A 24,970-nucleotide genomic window follows, 5' to 3' on the forward strand; every position below is an offset into this window, starting at 1 on the left:
ATCTGAACTCTGCTTATGACATTCAGCTGGTTTGGGCCCTTTGTAACAATTTTCTTTTCTTTTCTCCAGTTCAAAAATTCATCAGTCTCCTCTGTGCACATAACACAAAAGGAAGAGCAGTGGCACCTAATGGTAACCCTGGGAGAGTTGGTACCAAGAGGGAATATAGCCTAATAGAAAGAAACTTGGAAGTCAAAAGACCCAGGATTCAAATTCCAGCTGTTCCTCCTACTGCGTATTTTGGGTCTGAGTCAGGTTACATCCAGAGCGTTAAGTTTTCCTGCCTTTACAATGGGGATAATGCCTGCCTGCCTGCCTGCCTACCTGCCTGCCTCATCACAGTGTCTCAGTGAATTTCAAAGCAATTTTGGGCTTTGAAAATGCTATGCAATGATAGTTGTTGTATTATGAGCACCTCAGTTATTCCGCTTCTCCAGGGAATGATGTGTCAACCCTAAGTGAATTTCCCTTATAATTTAATCTGTTAAGTGCCAGGAGTTTAATTTTAACAAAGTTTATGTAAGTCTTTCTCAAAGAATGCATAGCAAACTAACTGCTTTATTAAACCAAATAGTCGATGCAGATTTAACCCATGTGCTGTTCAGAGTTAACACTGGGAATTCTGCTTCTGTTTGCAGTATCATAGCTGTAGGTACTGCTGGCTGTGGAACTGACATGTGATTGGGCTCTGGCTTAGAAGGAGTATGGCTTTTGCCTTCTGGAAAAATCCCAACGACTTTGTTAAACTGAGCTATTTGCCTCTTTTCCACAAAGGGAAAATGCATAGTTGGAGAATTATCGAAATACTGTTGTAGTATCCAACAACATCCAACATCCAACACCAAGGAGTTTGATCTCTTCTTAGAAAGAAGTGAAATGAGATCCCAAGGGTTTAATGACCTGCTCGTGATGATATAGAAAATGAGTGTCAAAGCTCACACCCAGGGCTTCCCTGGTGGCGCAGTTGTTGAGGGTCTGCCTGACGATGCAGGGGATATGGGTTCGTGCCCCGGTCCGGGAAGATCCCACATGCTGCGGAGCGGCTGGGCCCATGAGCCATGGCCGCTGAGCCTGCACGTCTAGAGCCTGTGCTCCGCAACGGGAGAGGCCACAACAGTGAGAGGCCCACGTACCCCCCCCTCCAAAAAAAAAAAAAAAAAGCTCACACCCAATCCCTGATCATCTGACAACATTAACAGTAGTGGACATTTGCATAGAGCTTTACAGTTTCCAAAACATTGGCATATCTGTATCTTATTTGGAAGTTGACAGAGTGGGGGTCACTCCCTCCATTTCCAACATGTTAAGTGACTTTTCTAAGGCCACCCAGTTGCTGTCTGGTTGGGGAGAGATGCTGGGGACATGCACCTATCTTCTGATCACAGGTTCCAGTTTCATTCCAAGCCATCATATTTCACACCCCTGCACTGTGCCTTGTCTATTAGAGCATGCCGTGTAAGTGCTGCATGGCATCTGGGGCAGTGTGGCTTTGCTGACTGCTCTAAATTTTCTTCCTGAAAAAAGATGTCTTCTCTCAATAAGTTCTTCCTGTTTCAGAGCAGTTTCTCCAGTGTGGCCGTTGGTATGCTCTGAATTGTTCATAAAGCATTTAAAACCTTACTGTGAGGTCTGTACCACTGGTCCTAGCAGTCACAGGCACCTTCACATCATATCAGCTCTTACCCACTTGGACTCACAGTCTGCTTCTGTCTCCAGCCTCATCTCCTGCCCCTTTTTTCTTAGCATTTTCGGTTCCACCCATGCTGAATTAATTGAAGTTCCCAGCATAAGGAAGCCTCTTTTTTTTGCTGTTTTAGTAAAAAATATTTCAGCTGGAAGCGATGTAACCCCAACTCAAACTGGCTTAAACATACCAGGGAATTTATGGGCTCCTGGAACTAACAATCCAGGGATAGATCAGGCACTGCTGGACTCAGTATTTCCAAATTAGTATAAGGAAGACGTCTGTCTCTCTTTTCCCTTTCCTTCAGTCTGAATTTTTCTGTGTTAGATTTCTTTCTTAGGCCAGTTCTCTCAAGTGGAAGGAAAGATGACCACTGGCAGTTCCAGATTTATATTACCTAAGCAATTCCATTGGAACGAGAGTACTTCCTACCACCTCCAACACTATGATAGCATCAAGAAAATGGTCTTTTTGAATTGGCTTAATTATATATTTCCATACTTAGAATTGGGACATGCAATGAGTTCAACCCAATCCACACAAACTGAGAGTAGGGATAAGAGAGATTCCTGAAATAAAACAACACATCGTGTTACTGTTAATGGGGAGTGAATGCTGAACAGGCAAAAACAGCAAACTTTCACTACGTGCACTAAAAGGCCTGTCCCTCAGTTCACCCTGTTAAAATATCTGGTGCCATGTTACTTACCTAGAAAACTCCTGTTTATCTTTCTAAACCCTACTCATAAGCCCTTTACCATGTGGATGATTTGGGGGTAAGTTACTTAACCTCTATATGTTTTAGTTTCTTTGTCTACAACATTTAGAAATAATCAAGCATCAGACTAAGGCCCTCAGTTGGTCAATGTGTCCTCAGTATGGCTCTGTCTCAGTATTACTGATTATAGTAATGTCCTATGAAACCGAAAAAATGAACGTGAAGTGATTTGGCCTTTTATTTAATGTCTCACAATCTGCTAGACTATAAGCATTACTGTTTACTCTGCAGCTCTTGAAATAAGACTTAGTTCTTTCATCAGTTGTCTTGACACAGTCTGTAGAATTTATAAATCTGATAGACAGTAAGGCATCTCTGCCGTCATGCCCAGGAGGTTGCTACTGTCATCTCAGGAGACTCCTAGTCTGAGAGACTGGAACCCCCTCTATCCCCTCTCTCCATATGCTCTTTTCATCTTCATGTTAAGAAGTGTCCTAAGTCCTCAACTCCTTGCTTTTAGTCTTTGACATGGCTTCTGCTGCTGTAGCCAATCTCTACTTCTCTTCCTTCCATGTCTTTCCTATCTACTGCTTCTCAGGTTCTCCGATTTTATATCTAATGATCATCAATTCCTTTTTTATTCCTAATTTGAGATACAATCAAAACACCCTTTTGGATGATAATCTCATTCACTTCATTTGGTTACCTAGATGTTTTCTCTTGTGCTTACTGCTTTGACAGTGTTCTCCATTCCAGTAATTTCTTGGGTATAATTTTGGATATGGTATCATTCTGGATGTTGCAAGTTCCTGATTCCTCTTTTGAAAAATAGCAAATGGTAAATACCAACACCATGAATGGTTAGGAAAGAAGAGGAAATGATTTAACTATTGAGGTAGATTTTATTTAAAAGTTCGAAAGCCGCTAGTATTGTTCTTATGATTCAAAATTTTTCTTCTCCATTGCCCAATGCATAGGTATAAAATTTCATTTATACTGTATATTCTGTTCTGTTGAAGAAGAAAATAGAAGCCAAAGCACTTGTAACAGGCCAGTAGAAGCCACCTGAGTATCTTCTCCAATGATAACAGGAAGTTTAAAGTGCCTAGTGACATTCAGCTAAATCTTTTGCTGGTTTTAGGAGTCTGCTCTGTGATTTGTAATTAATTTATTCAGCAAGGAGCGATTGCTTATGTATTATGTGCCAAGAACTGGGTGCGGAACTGGAGACAGAGGGATGAAAGACATGATGTACATACTTGAAAAGCTCAAATCTCTTAGGCCAGACAGACTGGTAAGAAGACAGTTAGGAGAGTATGATAAGTGATGAAATGTCTCTGGAGGAATACAGGAGGCGCCTTATAGTGCATTAAATAGTGACTCCCTCCAAATATATGTCCATGCCCTAACCCCCAATACCTGTAAATGTGACCTTATTTGGAAATAGGGTCTTTGAAGATCTAGTTAAGGATCTTGAGGTGATACCATCCTGGATTTAGCGGGGGCCCAAAATCTAATGACTTGTGTCATTCTAAGAGAAATGAGAGGGAGATTTGAGACAGAGCCCCCCTGGGGAAGGCCATAGAAAGATGAAAGTAGAGATTGGATTTAGGAAGCTACAAGCCAGGGAATGCCAAGAACTGTTGGCAGCCAGAGAAGCTGGGAGAAAGGCACGGGGCACGTTCCCCCCACAGCCTCCAGAAGGCATGAACCCCATTGAAACCTTGATTTCAGACAGAGAGAGAGTAATATTTTTTGTCTGTGTTAACTCACCAGTCAGTGGTAACTTCTTACAGCAGCTTTAGGAAACTAATACAGGCCTTTAAACTAGACTGCAGGCCTGGGGTGAAAGAGGGTTATCCAACATAAAATGCTTCCCAGTTCAGGAGACATTTCAGCTGTAGATTGGAGGCCAAGGAGGAGTTAACCAATTTACCGATGGGGAAGAGAATTCCAGGCAGAAAAAATACATGTAAGCGTAGTCCATTTTATTGCCAGAGAAAAAGCCTCCCTAATTCATAACTCTGTAGAAGAAGGGCAAGAGACATGTTACTTACCCAGTTTGTTTCCTTTGGACAAAGTTCTTGCTTCTACTCTGCGGAGTCTACCTGGTCCATAGATTATTGGGGGAGCTGTTGACTCCTCTCACGCCTCCACTTCTATCACACCGGTTTAGGGGACCGTCGGTTTCTCATCTGAATTATTGTAATAGCTTTATAAGTGGTCTGTTTGCTTTTATTGTCGCCTTTTCCACCCCATGGTCTATTTTTCCTCAACACAACAGCCAGAAAGATCCTGTTAAAACCTAAGTGACATTATGTCACTCTGTAGCACAAAACATTCCAACGGCTATTTCATTCAGAGCAAAAAGCCAAAGTCCTTAAGTGTCCTAAAGACGCTAAGAGAAGAGAGGTTCCATGACCTTTCTGCTGCCATCTCCTGTGACTCAGCCCCTGCCTCACCTGGCCTGCTTGCCGTGCCAGAAGGTGCTGGGTAAGGGCCTGTGCCAGCACCTTGGCACTGAGCTGTTCCCTTTGCCCAGAACACTCATCACCCTCCTTGTCTGCCTGGTCTGCTCTCTCTCATCCTTTATGTGTCTGTTCAAATGTCAATTTATTAGGCCTTTATGACTACCCTACGTAGGTATTAACCCCTCTCCTAACACTTATCTCCCTTACTCTGCTTTAGTTTTCCCCGTAACACTTACTATTATCTGAATTTTTGTACTTTTGCTTGTTTGCTTGTTTTTCCCCCACTAAAAGGTAAGCATCATAAAATCAGAGACATTGTCCGCTCTGATCATTGTTATATGTTAACTGCCTAGCAGAGTACTCGGTGCATAGTAAGATTTCAACTGCTGGTTTTTGAATGCCTGGATCAACGATTCTTAGATTTTTTTTTTAACTGTGAACTTTATAAAAGAAATGAAAATGTTTGATAGGAATTTCGAAACCCATGCTTTATTTAAAAAAAACAAGTTTCAAGTGTAATATTATAGAAAAGAGATGACTGAGGCCTGCAGTGGGTTCTGATATTCATTCCATGTTCCTTCTCACTGAAAAAACAAATGAGCAAACAAAAAATTGGGGTTGCCAAGTACGTTTTTTTTTTTTTTAACCTGAACTCCCTTTTTACTTCTTACAATTATCCAAGGAAAGATTATAGTCCTTGAGGCCCAAATGTTATCAAATGGCTTCTGAGGGAGGCTCTGCTTCTCTCCTGTGTATTTTGCAAATGCTGGCTGGGCTGTGAGATGCCCCATCTTGTCTTTCTGTCCCTCTAACCTCGTACTCTGTACCTGTCATTTCCTTGCTGGGATCATAGTACACTGATCAGAATGAACAGTCTCTGCACACTGTGGGTATAGAGGAGATATTTAAAAATTCTCTGCATGAGCAGATTTCCTTCCAGCTGAGAGTCTGAGCTGGGAGCAGCTCCTCAGCTGGGCAGAAAGTTGGACGCCATGAAAACTCCTTTATAACACCCTCAGGAAATAGTAGCCACAGCATCTTGCTTACCCTCTTCATAGGCAGCATCATTTGGGCTAACCAGATGGATACAAAAGCAAGCTCAGCCTGTGTGGGGAACTGTGCCTGGGGCGGTAAGGCAGCCAGTGAAAGTGGCAAGGGACAAATCTGGAGAGGAAGGCAATGTATCAGGCTCTGTGCCACTTGCTTTCATGTTTATATTGTCATTTAACTTTGAAACAAATTTGATGAAGAGGTATTTATGTCTTCATTTCACAAGTGAGCCCACAGAGGCTCAGAGAAGGTGAGTAATTTAGCGGAAGGTCACACAGCTAGTGATTTAATCCAGGTTTCTCTGATTCCAGGGGCTGTGTTCTTTTTACCTGTACCATGCTGGCTATAAATTAGAAATACGTTTAGAGGGATTTGAGCTTAAATATTTCAAAAGGAACACTGGCTGAAGAATGAGGGCAGCTCATGTTGTAGATGAGATATAGCTAAACATCTAGACCATACAGATAACCAGGCGGTGGTGAAGGCTAGAGGCCCGGTGGGTGTGTATGAACATGAAAGCAGCCATTAATCAGGCAGGCTCGCCTAAGAGGACCCTGGGTTTTGACTTTGAAGGCAGCCAAGGAAAGGTCAAATATATGTTTTGAGTCCACCAGCAAGCAGCACTCTTTGGAATTCCTTTGCATTCTACAACATGATAATTAATAATTCTAACTCTGGATTCATTGGTCGGGACCTTCCAGCATGGAACTGAAAAGCAGTACATTTTCAACAAAATACAAATGTAGCCTGATAGCCCTGTGAATTAGGGTTTCATTTACCCTTGGTTCCCCACATCAGTGTATTTGTCCTCAAATGGGTTTCCCCACTGTGTATATAAGTATGTAACTAATAATAATAATTAAAATCGTTTGAGTACCTGGGACTAAGCATTTGACCTTTATTCCTCATAACAACCATGTAATGAGGAGGGTATTTTTCTTTCAATTTTGTCGTGAGGGAAATAAAGTTCACTGATATTTCTAGATCAGCCCCAGGTCACACAGCTAGAAAATGGCAGATGTGAGATCAGCAGTCATGGTGCCCATTTCTGAAAGCCTCTCATCTGACAGCCTAGGTGTCTGTCTGTGGTAGGTATTACAGAGTGTGGGTGCAGAGAGCGGTGTTTGCTGCAGGGTCTGATTGCTAAGTTAATTCTTCTTCATTCCTCTATTCTTTTTATGCTTTCATCCTTCTCTCCTCCCTTATTTCTACCTTCTCTCCTTCCCTCCCCACAATCTAAATCCCCAAACTAGTTTTCACCCATTGGGTAAAGTTGGCATCACTTCTCAGATACCTGATGCTGTTTTAGAATCCCAGAGCCTGAAATTCTTTGTCTCTGCTTCCTAATTAACTTTCTCTTGAGCAGGTCATCTACTTCTCTCCTCTCAGTTTTCCCATTTACAGAATGAAGGTACCATTACAAATCACCATTCAAGATTCTTATGAAGCACTTTCTAAAACAAAAGCTTAAAACTCTTTACAAATCTGGGAAACTGTTCAAGTTCCAAGATGGAGGTGGGAAATTGAAGAGCTCTCTTGGGAACTTGGGTCCACCCGAATTACCCAGCTTCTGTCACTGCAGCTGGGATCCGTATCTCACTCAAGATTTAACGTCTAATTCCATGCGGTTATATAAAAATCACATAGTGAATTTTCCTGGGAGAGCTTGCTGGAATTATTTCTTAAAGTCTCTGGACTGTGACCTCCAGGGGTAATAGATGTGTTGGGCTCCAGTATGGCAGTACAGCAGGGAACCTTCTGACCCTCGCACCCCAGGCTTTCTCCTCAACTGCTTTTCACAGCTAGCACTTGCAGGCTCCCATTTCCTAATGCTCCAGTAAACGCTGAACACCAAATTTTGAATTGCTTTCAGAGTTTTTGTTGCAAAGATGTAATTTGACTGTTGCCCTAGTTTGTACATTGTAGGGAGTCCCGAACTAACTTCCTGAATTTTGCTTTTGGAAATTTGAACACCATCTCTCATTCTGTTCCTCTTCTTGGGTTTTTGTCTTAATCCCGTTCATCATTTTCTTTGTTATTGATTCCAGTGCTCAACAAGCTCTCAAACTCTGCCATCGATTTGTGTACCAGTTAGGGAAGGTAGGCTGTGAAGAGTTTTGATATTTGAAAGAAAATGCTGTACTATATTAATTAACCTGGAGAGAAAGAGATTGACAGATTTAAAAAGAGCTAACATTTACCGAGTGCTTACGATGTCAGGGCATTATGTCAAGTACTTTACCTGCACTATCTTACTTAAGCCCGGTAGTATCAGTATGATGTAGGTTCTCTTAGTGACCTAGTTATACAGGTAAGGAGTATGAATGTAAGTTCATTTGTATCTTTTTTTTTTCTTTAAATACAAAGCAAAAGTAGACTTACAGACATAGAGAACAAATTTATGTTACCAAAGGGGAAATGGGGGGGGAGGGATAAATTAAGGGTTTGGGATTAACATATACACATTACTATATGTAAAATAGATAAGCAGCAAGGACCTACTGTGTAGCACAGAGAACTACATTCAATATTTTGTAATGACCTGTAAGGGGAAAGAATGTGAACAAGAATGTATATATATGTATATACATATATATGTATAGAGCTGAATCATTTTACACCTGAAACTATCACAACATTGTAAATCAACTATACTTCAATAAAAAAATAAAAATTAGAAAGAAAGTTAGAAAGAAGTTTGATGCTCAAGGAGATGAAGGAACTTTCCAAAAATAATCACAATGGTAATCATTTTGCAATATATAAATGTATCACACCAGCATGTTGTACACTTTAAACTTACACAATGTTGTATGTCAATTATATCTCAGTAAAGCTAGGAAAAGAAATCAACCAGCTAATAAGGGCTGGAACCATGACTGGAACCTAGGTCTCTCTTTCCAGAGTCATGCTCTTAACCGCTCACTGAGCCATAGGTGGTCCTGAAAGACTTACCGAGGCACCCCGGTTGTTTGGGTGATGTGTCAGTGATTGACCCCACCCCCCAGGGGCACCCCCCCAGAGGCTGAATATCCCTCATTCCCAAGTTCTCAGTAATTTCCTGTTGAGTTGTTCTCCCTTTTAGATGATTCTTCCAGTTCTACATTTCAGAGATTTTAACATCATAAAAATGGATTCATATTCAATATTTTGATTCTGCCTTCCTAAGAAAGAGACCACTCTTGTTCTGAATGAAAGTGAGTTGGGGAAAAATAAGATAATATTGGCAGTCCTAAATCCTTCATAAGACCAGTGGGTATCTGGTGAGACAGGCAGAGCAGAAGTGGCCTGTCTGTGAAGTAGCACACATCCTGCGTTCATGATATCCCAGCTAATCCCCCCCACTCCTCGTTCCTCACAGCCCCTCTTCCAGGCAGCTGAAGCCTCTTTTAGTTCCACTCAGTTGTGCTCCATGCCTCTGTACCTTTGCAGACACTGTTCCTTCCTCCTGACTTTAACACCCTTGGCCCCAAGCTGCCTGATGGTTTATTATTTATTTTTCTGATTCAGCTGAGGCAGCAGCTCTTCTTTGGAGCCATTCTTGACCTTCCAGGCAGAAACAACCCTTTCCTTCTTTCTGCCTCCTTTTGGTTTTGTGTATTGCTAGGATCTGTAAAGCATTATGCGATCCTAGCAATCTGCTCCTTAGGGCCTTTGCACTTGTGGTATCCTCTGCTTGGAGCACTCTTCTGCCTGATAACTGCATGGCTCACTCTTTCTCCTCTTTGGGTCTTTTCTCAAATGCCACTGTCTTAGTGCCTTCCGTGGTTACCCTGTTCAATTACAACCTTCCCCGCTGGCGTACTTCATATCCCCCTGGTCTGCTCTATTTTTGACCATAACACTTGTCATCATCTAATTTGCCATCTCACTGACATGTTTATTTTGTTATTCTGTATCTTCCTGCTAGAATATAAACCCATATGTTGACATGTTTTTATCTGTCTGTCTGAGCCCTGGTTCTCAGAATAATCCTTGGTACAGAGGGTACTCAATAAGTGTTTATTAATTACTAAATTAAGGGACTGTCTTCTCTCAACTTTCATCATACTGACATTTTGAGCTGGATAATTCTTTGTTGTGAGGCTGCCCTGTGCCTGTAGGATGTTTAGCAGTACCCCTGATTTCTACCCACCAGTAGCATTCCTCCAGGTGTAACAACTAAAAATGTCTCCAGACATTTCCAGATATCCCCTGGGGGGGGATATTGCCCTCAGGGAGAATCCTTGTGTTAGAATCCCAGATCCTGGAAAACAGGGATCATATCTGTTTAGAGTATCTGGTGTCAAGCACACAGTAGATGACTGATAAATTTGTAAAGCTGGAATGATCTGACTTGGTCAAATGTTTACCTCAAATTTCACGATATAGTTAGTTTGTACACAAGACCGTCTTCTCAAACTTTTTATTTTCTCTATATAATTAAATTACTCTACCAAGAAATATGGGTTCAGTATCACCAGAGTTCAGGATGATATAGAGGAAGGCAGAGTTGCAATAAACATGACCATGGCCCTTAAGAATCTCATAGTCCAGTTATAGAAACATATATATAGCACCCCCCAAATGCAGAAGGATGCATTATCTCTCCCTTCAAGCTATGCCACTCCTGTCTAGTTCACCTTCTGTAACAGATTTTCTATAAAAGCCTAGTGAGCAAATATTTCAGCTTTGCAGGCCATATGATCTCAGTTGTAACTACATCCATAGAAAATAACACTTGTAGACATTTTCTTATCTTTTCAGTCTTTCTAGAGCTAAAACCAACATCTCAATGTGAAGATTTCAAGGTTAATCTAAAAGTGACTCTATGCCCACATCCTATCACAAAATGCTATGGACTAGAAAAATGTGGCTATCACCAAGAATGTATGAAACAAGTACATGGTTTAAACCGCAGTTTTAGTGGGTTGGGAAAGCAAGTCGTTGATTCATAGCTGCATTTATAAATTACGTACAACAGAATATAATACAATACCATACATGGAAGGCAGTACAGTACAGTATAATGCAAGGCAATATGATAGAAAATACCAGAACGCATTACACATACTAAGAGTACATTTTATATTTGTGGTTGTCTGTGTGTGTACGTATGGGGTTTCTGATGTAAAACTTATTGCTAACTATTTAGTGTAATAAAAAAAGATCAGCAAAGCACTGTTTTAAACCAACTAGAATAATGGATAGAAAAATGGAAAAGTCTATATGCAGATACCCAGGCAAGACACTATTGTACCTTAAGGTAGGTAACAAATCTGGAAAGTGGATGAGAGATGGCATGATGGGGAGGATGGCTCACAGATTGTAAAACGCCCCTGCTTCCCCACATGGCTTACTGTGTTCTGTTCTAATGTTCAGTCTCTAACCTTGATGTGAGCTATCAGCACCTGTTCATTTTCTTCATTTATTTGTTACCTTTCTGCAGGACAAAACCATGACCTGAACTGTCTCTTTCCCTGTGCTTCTCCACCTGGCAAAAATCCCATTCCTTCTTCCAGGCCCAGCTCAAATGCTAGCTGTTGCAAAGCTTTGCCCAGGTGCACCAGGCACAGTTAATCACGTTCTTCTCCACGTTCTCTCAGTACTTTATTCGTACTGCTACAGGGGCACAGATCACATTTGAATGTGCTTGGTTTTATATGTGCCATTCTCTGCTACTCGATCGTGAGCTTCTTGGGCATGGAGGCAATTTTCATGTCTCCTTTTAGACTTCTCAGCACTCAGCACATTATCTACACAGAGTAGGTGGCTAACCCCTAAATGGAGACTGCTTAGTGACGTTGTTAGGACTGAGCTTGAAACCCAGGATGCCACTCAGTAGTGGTGCGACCTTTGGTAACTCACCTTACTTCTCTAAGCTAGCTTTCTCATCTGAAAAGGAGAATAGCGTGAGAAATGCACAGCATTGCTGTGAAGATGAAATGGAATATTAGGTCTATAAGGTACTTAATGGGTCTTCGATAAATGGAATTGACTGTCACTATTGTTGTCATTATTATTAATACTGTTGAAAAGAAGAGTGGAAAAGGCTAGCAGAGCCGCAGATACAAACACAAATAGTAAGTGATAGGAGTGAAGGTGATTTAGGGGCCAATAATTAAATATTAAGTTATGCAGTATATTGTGTGCTTGAGGCCAGAATGATGAAAAGTGAGAACTGCAGACATCTGGATGTTTGGTTTTATATATCAGGGTAGCTATCTGGATGGTTTTCACTCTTACCTTTATATTTTACACCCTTGAGGGGAGACTTTGGGAGGATGCAAAAAGGGATTAAAGTAACCTAATTTTACTCATGGAGGTACTCCATAGACTTAATTGTGTAAAGTCGGAGTGGAGTTTCTCACCTGCAACACTACTGATGTTTTGGGCCAGATAATTTTTTTGCTCTGCAAGATTGTCTTGTGCATTGTAGGATATTTAGGAACATCCCTGTCCTCTACCCACCAAATGCCAGTAGCACACTGACCCTACCTGCCATCTTGTAACAACCAAAATGTTTGAGGGGATCTTTGATAAATATTTTGTTCTGAACAAGGTGAGGAATAAACCAAAAAGCAGACATGGTGGAGGGGGGTGATCTCACCTTTATTATTGACAAGGCTGGATTGGAGAACACGAGTTTAAGTCTGTAAGTCAAGCTGGTTTGCTAAGAATAAACACAGAATAAGACCAGCTTACCCACTGAATCCCAGGGAGAAAGGCATCATCAGGGAAGTAAGGAAAATTGATACCATTTGAAGGCATCTCACTCCCAAGAGAGAAGCGAGGTAGGCATGGAGCTTTACTGAGCATGACCAGATGTTAAATATTTCCCCCCCCTTTGGAATTTAGGTGCATATAGTCAAATTAATTATAATCTTTGGTTTATGATACCTTGTAACCATTGGTCCATGGTGGCCAGCTTTTATTTATTTTGATATCTTGATAGTTATTTTTAATAATGAAATTCACACCTACTAACTCACCATCGAAAATAAAACTAGAAATGTAAATATTACTCACTCCTAATGATAGTTTTTCTCAGCCCATTCTCCTGTTTCTCCCAACCCAAGGGACATCATCCTGATATATATTGTTTCCAAATTTACCAATAGAATAAATCTCTCTACCTCCCCAGGGACAGAATGAGCAAAGCTGGCAAAGAGAGGGCAGAAATGAGCTTAAGGAAAATGCTTTCTCAAGGAAACCAGGAGGGAGGGAAAAGGGTTTACCTCTACCAGATGGTGTTGATATGTTTCCTTATTTTTTCAGAATACAGGGTGTCCCTAGAAATTAAATATATGCCAGTTATACTTTAAGAGTATCATACCAAGTGTTTAGAACTTGGAGGGCTATTACTTTTTTTATTAGTGTAAAACTATTTTTGTCAAATTGAGCACATGGTGATAATACTAGGCATCCACAAACCTGGCATCCGCAAGCCCAGTTTCTCATTCTGTTCCCCTTAAAGTCCAAGTTTTGTTTCACATGCTAATAATTTTTTAAATATAAAAAGTAGTCTTGGGCTTCCCTGGTGGCGCAGTGGTTGAGAGTCCGCCTGCCGATGCAGGGGACGCAGGTTCGTGCCCCAGTCCGGGAGGATCCCACATGCCGCGGAGCGGCTGGGCCCATGAGCCATGGCCGCTGAGCCTGCGCGTCCGGAGCCTGTGCTCCGCAACGGGAGAGGCCACAGCAGTGAGAGGTCCGCGTACCGCAAAAAAAAAAAAAAAAAAAGTGGTCTTTCTTTGGATAAACTCCCTCAGTTTTGAATTTTTTAATTTATTTTATTGCGCAGCAGGAAGAGTCCTTTCAAAAATAGAATCATACCATTTTAGAGTTGATCTGATCCAATATCTCCCCCAGGGTAGCAGTTAATAACAAATGCCATTATAATGACAGATTCAAGTTTGTAATCTCATTGAATATCTGCGGTCTACAAGCCATACTTCGGAATCTAGAAAGTGGTCGACAAAGGAGTGACACACCCATGGTGCCTGAGTTCTTCTGAGTTTGCACAAGAGCTATGATTCCAAGTCCCATGGCAAACCACATGATACTGCTGGGGTCACCAAGTCAACGAAGGAGGGACAATTAGCCCTTACTAAAGAATAAGTACCATAGCATAGGGATCTTTCACCGCTGCATCTCCAGAATCTAGATGAGGAACTGGTGCGTTATAGTACTGGTATTTGGAAAAGCAAAGGCCTGGTGGTAAGTTAAGACAGTCACATCCAGTTTTAAGCTTATTCCACTTGCAGTGCCCTGTGCTGGGTGGTTTACGTTGGTAGTTTAATTTAACCTGCACAGCATGGTGTTTTCATTATTATCATTATTGCTTTGCTCTTGAGAAAACTGAGGTCCAGAGGAGTGAAATTATTTGCTTAGGTCACACAGCTAATAAATACAGAGCAAGGATTTGGACCGTGTGGTTTCTACCATCCTGTCTTCTCATAAGCTAGAAAGAGGTATAGAAGGTGACCTGGCTTCTTGTTCTGGTTATGCCATCAACTAAGTCATGTCGTGCAAATTATAGGTCCTATGAGTGCCAGAAGAAATGCTAGGTTCATAGTTGATCCAGAAGGGCCTATCCAGATATAAATAATGTGTGCACAATTTTTAGACTAGGATCCAATAGTGTGTTTTGATGTTTTATGAGGTTTCAAAGAAAACTCGCACTGATCTTGATTTCTCCAGAGTAGCTTAAGTTTTGGATGACATGCTCCTTTTTAATTTGCTTTTGTGTTTTTTTTGAAATTTTTGGCATATTACCTAAGATTCAAGTAGGCAGTGAATTTCTTTATTCCAGATAAGTTCCAATAGAAGCAGTATGTGCAATTGGGTGAAATGTGACTTAAAATGGACAAAAATGGAGTTTAAGTAATAGGTGCATGAAGTTGCACAACTCCCTACACCCCTTCTTCAATGCAATGTGTGAAATTTGGGAGATATTGTTTTCTTCCAATTTGTAGTCAGTTCTCTTAGCCCTTATGAGACTATTCAAAAAGGGAATAAACCTGCCTATGTGAATACCAGATTGCAGGGGAATCTGCACTGTATCTTATAAAGAGGAGGTAAGACTTTGAAGCCAAACAAGTCTTTGTTTGAATCTTGGCTCTGCTGCTTATCATCTGTGCAGCTTACAGAGGGCACTTGATTTCTGAGGCCCCATTTCACCATTTTTATTTGGAAACAGTAACACCTATCTGATATTTGATGATAAGGCCTACTACTACTCTTTTGAGAAACTAAATCAAGCACAAAGAACAAGGGTTGTGGGCTTCCCTGGTGGCGCAGTGGTTGAGGGTCCGCCTAACGATGCAGGGGACGCAGGTTCGTGCCCCGGTCCGGGAAGATCCCACATGCCGCGGAGTGGCTGGGCCCGTGAGCCATGGCCGCTGAGCCTGCGCGTCCAGAGCCTGTGCTCCGCAACGGGAGAGGCCACAACAGTGAGAGGCCCACGTACCGCAAAAAAAAAAAAAAAAAAAAAAAAAGAACAAGGGTTGCCTTAAACCCATCTTGGTGAAGCTGAACACCTTATAGGATGGGTTTATGTTGTCTGCGTATTAGACAATTTGTACAAGTTTCACAGTCATAACCAATTAATTTTATTTACGAAATACTTACCACTATGTGCCAAACACTATTTTAAGTCCCTTACAAATATTGACTCATTTTATCCTTATGGCATCCTATTTATTCTATCTGCACATTCTTAGAACATCACAAACGTATGCTTTCTTCACAAAATCTGTTATCATTTCTGTTTAAGAGGTGAGTAAATCAAGAGCACACGTGTATTATAAAACAACACCAAGTCTCCCAACCATGTCTGCTGATGTGTGTGTGCGCGCACGTGCGCACATGTGTGTACACAGATCTGGATCACGTGCTGTTCGTGCCACAGAGAAACCCAGGCTGAGCTTCCTGCGTCCAAGCCCCTGCCTTCTTTGGGTGCCGCTTGAAACTTTTCTTTACCAGATTTGCATCTGTCATTCTTAGCTTGCAAAAAATGTTTCTTGTTCTGTTGTTAACTTCGATGCAGAGCTCTACTCTAAATACCTAACTTGAAATGTTTGTCACCAGAGCCCACAATGTGTGATTTGGGGGACAAGAGATTTCATATACATTTGTATACATATATTTATATGCATTTGGTTTCTGATGAACATACCAAGGTAGATGTTGTCTAAAGCTTTTTTTTCTTAGTCTCAGGGTACTGAGATGCTGGAAATAGGAAATGGTATTCGAATACCCAGATACACACTATATATCTTCTGGCAGAAACAGAGGAGCTCACAATTAATTGCTAAACTACAGAATGTTAAATCATCCAAGGGACATCAAATGATGTGGAAAATGACAATATTGTGAGAAGTTCTATTTACTTGAACTAGCATTCAGCTATCTAAAGACATAATGGAGCTTTTTAAAGTTCGACCCATATTATTTATGTGATGATGCCAAACATAACCATGACATTTTTCCAGGGTGACATTTTCCAACTGCAATTAAAAATCAAAACATTTGCTCACCGAGCTCTCATGTGAATAAAAGAAATCCTGCATTAACAAGTTGCAGTCATCTTCATTAATGAGAAATTTTGCAGGTTAAGAACATAAAATTATTGGTTATCCAGCAGGGTTTGACAATAACTTATTCAGATGGAACTCTTGCACAGTTGTGAGAACAAGTGTTTTCCTGTCAGAACAACCTGCAGAATACAGACTAATTCATTCAGCAAATATTTTTTGAGCATCTACTGTGGCCTCAGATTCTGAGACTATGGTGCCACGGGGAGCAAAAATAATCACAGTACTTGCCATGATAGGTCTTGTAGTCCAGTGGATGGAAGAGGAGATGGTAATCAATTATGCATAAATGAACATTTATATTTAAAACTGCTAAGGAAAGGGGCATGGAAATATGCTCTGCTAGTGTGTAATAAGGGGAACTAATCTAAGGCTAGCAGGGTAGTGCGGAGATGGCCTTAGGATGACTTTGCGATGTTTATCAAAAAGCTTTATCAAGTCTATACCCCTTGAAATAGGATTCGTACATTGAGGCACTTTCCCTGAAGGAATAATTTGAGATGTGTTAAACATTTTGTCTATAAGGACAAGGCATTGTTTTTATTATAGAAATGTTGGAAACATCTTAAATATTCAAAAGTAAGCACTTAGTTAAATTTATTATGTCCTTCAAAATTGTTTTGACTACCGAAAATCTTTAAAAAAATGTAAAAGTATTTTTATTGTAATAAAAATGCTTAGTAAGAAAGAGTATCTACCAAACAGTATTTTAAATGCCTTTGCCTTTATCCTAACCCTGTCCTTTCTAGTTCCTCAATTGATTCTTTGATTTCAAATATATCAATAATCATACTAATAGCAACTGTAAGAGCTCTTCATACTAGCTACCATTTAGCACCAAATACTTTATATCCATTAGTTCAATTGATCTGATGTAAACCAGTGAAATAGGTATTATTTCATTTATTTCTTTTTGTATACCGTGACTTTTAAATATTGTCAACATAGATATGTATTCCCTGTGCAACAATGAAAGAATTGTTTCAATGCCCATGCTATTTACCATGAATTTCCTTATTGCCATTCTATCTAAGAGAAATCCCTTATCTTTTTGTGACAGCGTTCTGCGAAGAGGGCTGCAGATATGGTGGAACATGTGTGGCTCCTAACAAATGTGTCTGTCCTCCTGGATTCACAGGAAGCCGCTGCGAGAAAGGTAACCTCATCTGGTGTGTGTCTCTGTGTGTGTGTGTGTGTGTGTGTGTGTGTGTGTGTGTGTGTGTGTGTGTTGGGGTTGGGGGGAGAGAGAGAGAGAGAGAGAGACTAGGCTTCAGAGAGAATGGAGGCTCTTCCTCTGGAGCTATAGTACTGCGGGTTGACTTAATACATTATGTCTTGATGGTGGATGTGGCTCTCCTAAAGTTGGGTACCTTTTGATGACTGTGTAATAGGCATCCTCCTTCTGAAAATAGAGCTTCATTTGCCCTCCTTCCAGCGTGTCTAATTTAGCAAGGTCGAGTCTTTTCTCTGCCTCCGTTTGCAGTGTGCATTTTTAGTGCTAATTAGAGATAAAGGCTGACAAACTGACCAGCTCCACTTAATCCTCTATTGGGTAGCGTCACAGGCAACCACTGGAGTTCTAGCAATCTGCAGCACCCACGGAATCTAAATGAGAACCACATGCTCCTTGTGTAAAAGCACATTAAATAACCCCAGCAGCAGGTTTATTGGTGTGCTTGGGATTTTATTATAATATTGGTTTACTAGGAACATTATCATTCATGGACCTGATAATATAAGCCAATTAGTATTGGTAAGATTCCATTATGTACAGCTTTCTATTTGCAGTAAATGTAGTGTTTCCACTGGGCACTATTTAGTGAAATCTAGCTCTTTTATTAATTGGAGAAGTCCTCCTACCTGTGTGTAAATGAAATCGACATTCAGTGCCAAAGTGGCAGTGTATGTATCAGTGCAAACAAGAGGTTTATGCCATGTGAAATTGAGTATTTCATTGTATTTTCCCATGAGCTTCATTAGGTTAAAATCACTGTGTTATGTGTTTCTGAGTCTGGAATGTCACACTGGACACTTCTCATAGTAGAGCAATAGCATGATGGCAATATGGTGCTATAGTCCTTATCCCTATTATTAGATGAGGGGGAGTATGTTTTCATCTAATGCCAAAGATCTAAGCAAAGCTCTTGCTTCCTTGCCTTCATGTTAAAGGTTTCTGAATTTAAATAATAATTTTTTTTTTTTTTTTTTTTTGCGGTACGTGGGCCTCTCACCGCTGTGGCCTCTCCCGTTGCGGAGCACAGGCTCCGGACGTGCAGGCTCAGCGGCCATGGCTCACGGGCCCAGCCGCTTCGCGGCATGTGGGATCCTCCCGGACCGGGGCACGAACCCATGTCCCCTGTATCGGCAGGCGGACTCTCAGCCACTGCTCCACCAGGGAAGCCCTAAATAATAAATTTTTTAAATGAGCCTGTTTATTATACCCCAACTCGTTTGACATATTACATTGCACTGCCTGTGTATGTATAAGGCAGCCTGATCCTTTTAAGAACATGTCAAAATTTAACTACATAAATTATTCAACAAGGAAATCAACAATGAGCATCATTGTTTCCATATTTTGTGATATTATCAACAAATCAGGTCACATTTATTAAATAATAATTACTTGGTTTGTCTTTAAAAAAAAGACATATAGAGCCAAGTTCCGCCTCCGAGCAGCATGAGAGAATTATCACATGGAACTGAAGGATTCTTGTCAAAAGCAAAGTCACTTAGCACACATAACCATATTGCAGTGCATTTGATTTTAATTCGGTTTTCTAAAATGAAAAAAAAAATCTAAAGGTTTCTCAGTATTTCCTCCAAAACTGCTATGCTTCCCTAAAATTAGAATACAGGAATTAATGGAGACAGAATGGTGATGATGGTAATGCTGATGGTGAGGGATTCTGATATTACTAATGATATACCATTTATCATGTACTAATTATGCATGAGACCTTTTAAATGATCATTTTAATATTAAGAACAAACAAAAGAGATAGATATTATTACGCTCATTTTATAGATGGCAGACTAAAGCTTGGGTAGATTAAGTAACTTAAGCAATGCTACAGAGCCCGTATTAGAACTGAGAATAAAACTCAACTTGTATTCCACAAACTACATTTTAAATCCTTGCATGTCTTTCAAAGGGATAATGATGAACTTCCTGTAAAATCTGGGCTCCTGGTGAATCAGAATATCTGGGGGAGGGTCCATGAGCCTGCACTTTCACCAAGCACCTCGGGTTGCTTGTTATAAACCAGTCATTTTTATATTGTCATAGTGATATTTAACCAGAGTATCTACTGTAAAGTTCTTATTCTTTTTGCATCATAAAGCATTGGAGGAGAGCATTGATCTTAGACCAGGGCCTGAGTCGGTGGCAGCCCAGGAAGAATCAGTTATGATTTCTGATGGCTTGCTGATTTGACCTCTCTCCTTTGCTCTGCTCAATAAGTGGCTGATTGAATCGGTGCTTACATTCTGGTCCATAACGTGGAACAGGAAAAAGCGAGATAAAGGAGAAAATCAAGACCAGAGGCAAAAGTAAGACAGACATTGGCAGGTCATTGGTTCCTAGATAAATATTAAAGTTGAGATTGAGAATTACTTACTCTTGAAAACTTATACAGTTGCTATAAGGTAAAAAAAAAAAAAAAAGAATAAAATAAGGTTTCTCTGTATGTGATGTTGTCCTCCATTTGTAGCAAAACGATTCCATTTAATATTGGCCAATATTCTAGTTCTATGAGATTTTTTTATGGATAGCGTAAAGTACATGTTTTTCCAATCACTTGTGTGCAAGGAATCTAGGTGAATTACAGGACAAACACTAAAAGCCTGTTCCATATCTTGTCAGAATTATTTTGTGGTGCTCACTGTCAGCAATAAACATTAAATAATTCCACTTGACATTGAATAGTGATGCTAGATACCTTGAGACACAAGGTGCAAAGGGGAAATACAAATGCATTGTGAATGTCTAATGGCATGGTTACATTAAATGTCATATTTGGTTTGTTTTAATTTTAGGGCTAATTAAATGGTCCCATTTGAGCTATATAGAATCCACTTACATTTAGTTTTAAAAATGTTTCTTTTGCCCCCGCCCCCCGCCCCCCATTACTGGTTTTATTCATTGCTTGTGATAGCCTTTCAGAATTCAAGTATATTCAGCTAAATCACTGAAAAAGAAAATGCCTATCTGAAACATAATGAAGTTGAAAATTCCACTCACGTTTGATGTGTAACACAGAGATGAACAACTCTGCATTTATTTTACATTGATAAGATTTTAGTAAATGTACACTTTTCATAACCCCACTCAAGATAAGCAAACATTTTACCTCCCTTGGTTTCTGGACGACGTATTACGTTGGCTCTTCTCTTACCCTTTGTTCCTTCTCTGTGCCCTTAGCTTTGATTTGGTTTCACATCTAACATGGAGATGTGTAAAGAGAGAGATGAGTGAAGAGCCAGTAAGAAGAGTAGTTGTGTTACTCTTAGGATAGAAAAGGTCCGCCAGTGAAATCTCTTTGTAATCCTAGAGAGCTAAAAGGATATCATGCCACACTGACGTAAAGGAGCCAAATACAAAACAAAATGAAACAATACGATTCGTCCTAGAGGCTTTTCAAATATAAAATCAAAGAGTTACACTAAATCCAGAGGTATGTTACTTACCATAAAATAGCATAGGATCATCCTCTAAGAAGTGAATGTTTTCTACTTAGCATTAAGCAAATTTGCAAGCAACAAGTAGAGATTAAATATAAGGTAGCAAGCTTGTCTAATGAAGGGTTTCTTAACCTTGACACTATTGACATTTTGGACAGATAATTCTTCATTGCAGAGGGCTGTCCTGTGCACTGTAGGATATTTGCAGCATTTTAAGCAGGCTTTTAAAAATTTATATATCTATATGTCTAATATTAAAATATAAAATATTTATATAAATATTTATATTTCTAAATATAAATATAAGCATTTTTTAGGAGACAGAAAATCATTTTTAAAGCATCTCTTCAGGAGTTCTAGAAGTACTTTGGGTTTATTGTAATTAGAAAATTCTTTTTTTTGCTAAAGTATAGTTGACTTAACAATATTATATTAGCTTCAGGTGTGCAACCTAGTAGTTTGACATATTTATAGACTATACTCCATACAAAGTTATTATAAAATATTGACTATATTCCCTGTGTTGTACGTTATGTTTTTGTAACTTATTTATTTTATATCTAGTGGTTTGTACCTCTAAACCCCCTTCACCTATCTTGCCCCTCCCCCAGCCCTCTCCCCTTGGGGAACCACTAGTTTGTTCTCTGTACCTGTGAGTCTGTTTCTATTTCTGGGTAATCAATAAATAGCAAAAAAGTTGAACAGTATTGTGCATTCACAGTATAATTTCTAGTTATTTTTTTCTATTTTGCTTATCCGAAATTTCTAATTTTTCTACAATAAATATAAATTATATTTGTAATAAGAAATGATTTTTTAAAAGCTTAACATAAAGAGAATTTAAAATTCATGAAAAGAACTTCATTTTTCTCAATGACTGGGGGCCTTTTAACCTTTCCTAAAGGGAAACGACTTTTTGCAGGATAATTTATTCTCTTTTTTTCCCTGTGCTTCAAGACGTTGTAGATATATAGGCAGAGGGTAGTAGTTTACCCTGAGTATATTGTCCATCCACCAAGTAAAAAGAATGGTCAGAAGAAAGAACTTGTCTATTTTTCCAAATTTTAAATCTTGCCCCAATTTTGATGGAGCTCTACCAGTGTTCTATTTGCTACTGCTCTGCTCACCTCTGTCATGGAGAAAATTTTTGTACGAGTCTTTACAAGGGTGGATAGTAGCTCCATTATCTAAGTGGAGAAGAGGATATTTCCTTGCCAGGTATAACAGGACTCTGGGGAGGGCATTTGGGAGGAGAATTAGTGCAAATTCACAGCAGTTAGGAGAGTTATTTAACTTTTCTTAGCACGAGCGTTCTCAGGCTGTCTGACACATGGTGCATGCTCAGTAAATAGCAGCTTCTGTTATTAATGTTGCTGCTATTGTTGTGTAGCTAACAGGTGCCCAGGAAAGAGTAAGCAGGATTTTTGTGGCATCATACAAAAGGGAAGTACTAGGAGTTGAGTTTTCTCTGAGTTGCCCATCCAGTTGAACCCACCAAAAAAGGAGAGATGCAGATCCTCTTAAAAATTTCATTGAAGTCAGATGAGTATAAATTTGTTTGAGGAACTATTCCTTGCACTGGTTCTTTCCAGAAATAGAGAATGGCAGAGGATAGGCATTGCGCCGGAGAATGGGAGGAGCCCAAACCCACCAGCACTGAGATCATTCATGTTTAAAGCAGCTCAGCCTTGGGTTCAGCTGCTGAACCTATAGTATCTCGTTCCCCTCCTCTTCTCAATTCCACCCGCTCAACTTTATTTTTTTCAGCCGTGATGGAGAAATGGAACTAAAGATGTGACACGCTTCTCAGTGGCTCCAAAATGGAGTTGTCACTGAACTCTCAGACCTCTTTGGAGCAATTTCAAAACCCTGTCCATGGTCCTGCCAGGCTCACCATTTTGCCAGGTTTCAGACATCTGGAAAAATACCTGAAACCATTTTTCATTCTCATCTCCTTGGAACAGAGCAAGTTTTCAAGTCATCTCAATATAATTGTAGGGAGCTATGCCTTCTGTTCACAAACAGCGATTTGGACTATAAAGATGCAGCCTGGGATAGTGTAAAGACTTCTAGACGGAAGGACAGAGGCCTGTGTTCTGCTACTCGATCTGACATGAATTACGTAGCCTCTGTGAAGTGAAACTTCCGCCCACTACCCATGGATTATGAGTCCCAACCTTTTGCATTTGTTATTTCTTGTGAGGCAACTAGTCCCACCCTAGGGAACATATATGAGGATGTGTATAAGTGTTACTCACCCAGTCAGTAGTGGAGTTGTGGTTCTAACCCATGCATGACTGAATCCAAATTTTACACACTTTCCAATAACCTGTTGCCTCTAGCTCGTATTACGTGTGTTCAAGGGCAATTAAATCTAACAGATTACATGCAAGGCTAAATACCTTATGTTCTTCTGTGGGTAATAAACCGTACTCTCCTACTTGATGATGGGCATTGATTTATATATTCCTTTCAACATCTTTGTTGCACCTAAGGTGAGAAGAGAATAAACAAAATAGGAGTAAGAACACACCCTCTGACGTCATTCTAGGTCAGTCTCGGTTGGGTTCCACTATTTACCAGAATCGATGAGATTAGATCAGATATACATAATGTTTCTAAGCTTCAGTTCGCCACTAAAAAAGGGATATCAGTATTACTTATTGCATATTATTATTGTAAGGTTATATGAAATAGTCTGTTTAAGGCATTTGGTAGAGTCCCTGCCGCAGTCTGAGAAGTCTGCACTGAGGAGATGTGGACACTTTCTCTTTTCCTCTTTCAGTATCGTATTTTAAAATTCATAGGTGTCAGAAATCTTATCCTGGGTGAGATAATCTCGTGGGAAAGAGGATAAGGTCTCACGTAACCAGTACAGTGGGTTTCTAGTGTTGAGGCCCTCTGGACGAGCGATGCGCAGTTGCTGGTTCTTCCTTGGTGAGGTGTTTTGGTAAGGGCCTTTGATCACGAATTACTTCCAAACGAAGTTCCCTTGACATGACGATCCTTTGATCTTCTGTAGCTCTGAGCTTGTGAAAGGCCACTTCTCTGTTGTGGCTCCTTTGCTCTGCAAGATTAACATAAGATCAGGGTGACGCTCTGATGCTCTTCTGTAGGATTCCAATAAAGCAGACACTTTTCCCCTCCTTCAGTCCAAGCGCAGCCCTCTCTTAATGTGATCTTTTTTTTTTTTTCCTCTGCTATGTGACCGAGGCAGTGCCAGACCCAGGCATTAACTTTTAGGCTCTTAGGGTACAAGTCAAATATAATTTGCTTTGTCCCTAACCATCCAGGGAACATTTCTAGATATGCTTGAAGACTGTCGCCCTGGGATGAGTTGAGAGAGGATGTTCTTCCCCCTCTTTCCTGCAAAAAGAAAAGAAAGGGTGACCTGGAACTGGAAGCATGCCAAATCTCTCTCTCTAACCAAGTTCTCACTTTTGGCCTCATCACCATCCCTTGCTAAATTTCTAGGTCTTTGTTTACAGAGCCGGAAGGTGGTTAATGGTTAATGTAAGAAGATGGTTAATGGTTAATGGAGGCATTGCTGATTTTTGAAAGTATTATAAAGGTAGTCTAGCATACAGCTTTGAAACATAGCATTATTATGTATCAGAACTCTAACATAGGAAAAGTCCAGTTTTAATATGCTATTATGTTTCAATTCAACAAATATTTGGTAAATGAATAAATGAGCATACACAAGGACCCTAAATTTCACATGGTCCAGTCTTTTCATTTTATAGATCACAAGTTGTAATGGCTCCAGTTGAAATCTAATTTAAAAGAC

General features: G+C 40.1%; 1 protein-coding gene across 3 annotated transcripts in view; it reads left to right on the forward strand.

Annotated features, from left to right (window-relative positions):
- The window catches only part of NELL1 (neural EGFL like 1), an 872,742-nt gene that overhangs the window by 644,641 nt on the left and 203,131 nt on the right, over positions 1–24,970 (forward strand). For all 3 annotated transcript variants that reach the window (XM_060017348.1, XM_060017349.1, XM_060017350.1), the window contains one exon: positions 17,558–17,653. In XM_060017348.1, the coding sequence (XP_059873331.1) occupies positions 17,558–17,653 (96 nt within the window). The remainder of the gene's footprint in view (positions 1–17,557; positions 17,654–24,970) is intronic.

Source organism: Delphinus delphis, chromosome 8 (genome assembly GCF_949987515.2).
Source record: "Delphinus delphis chromosome 8, mDelDel1.2, whole genome shotgun sequence".
Lineage (NCBI taxonomy): Eukaryota > Metazoa > Chordata > Mammalia > Artiodactyla > Delphinidae > Delphinus > Delphinus delphis.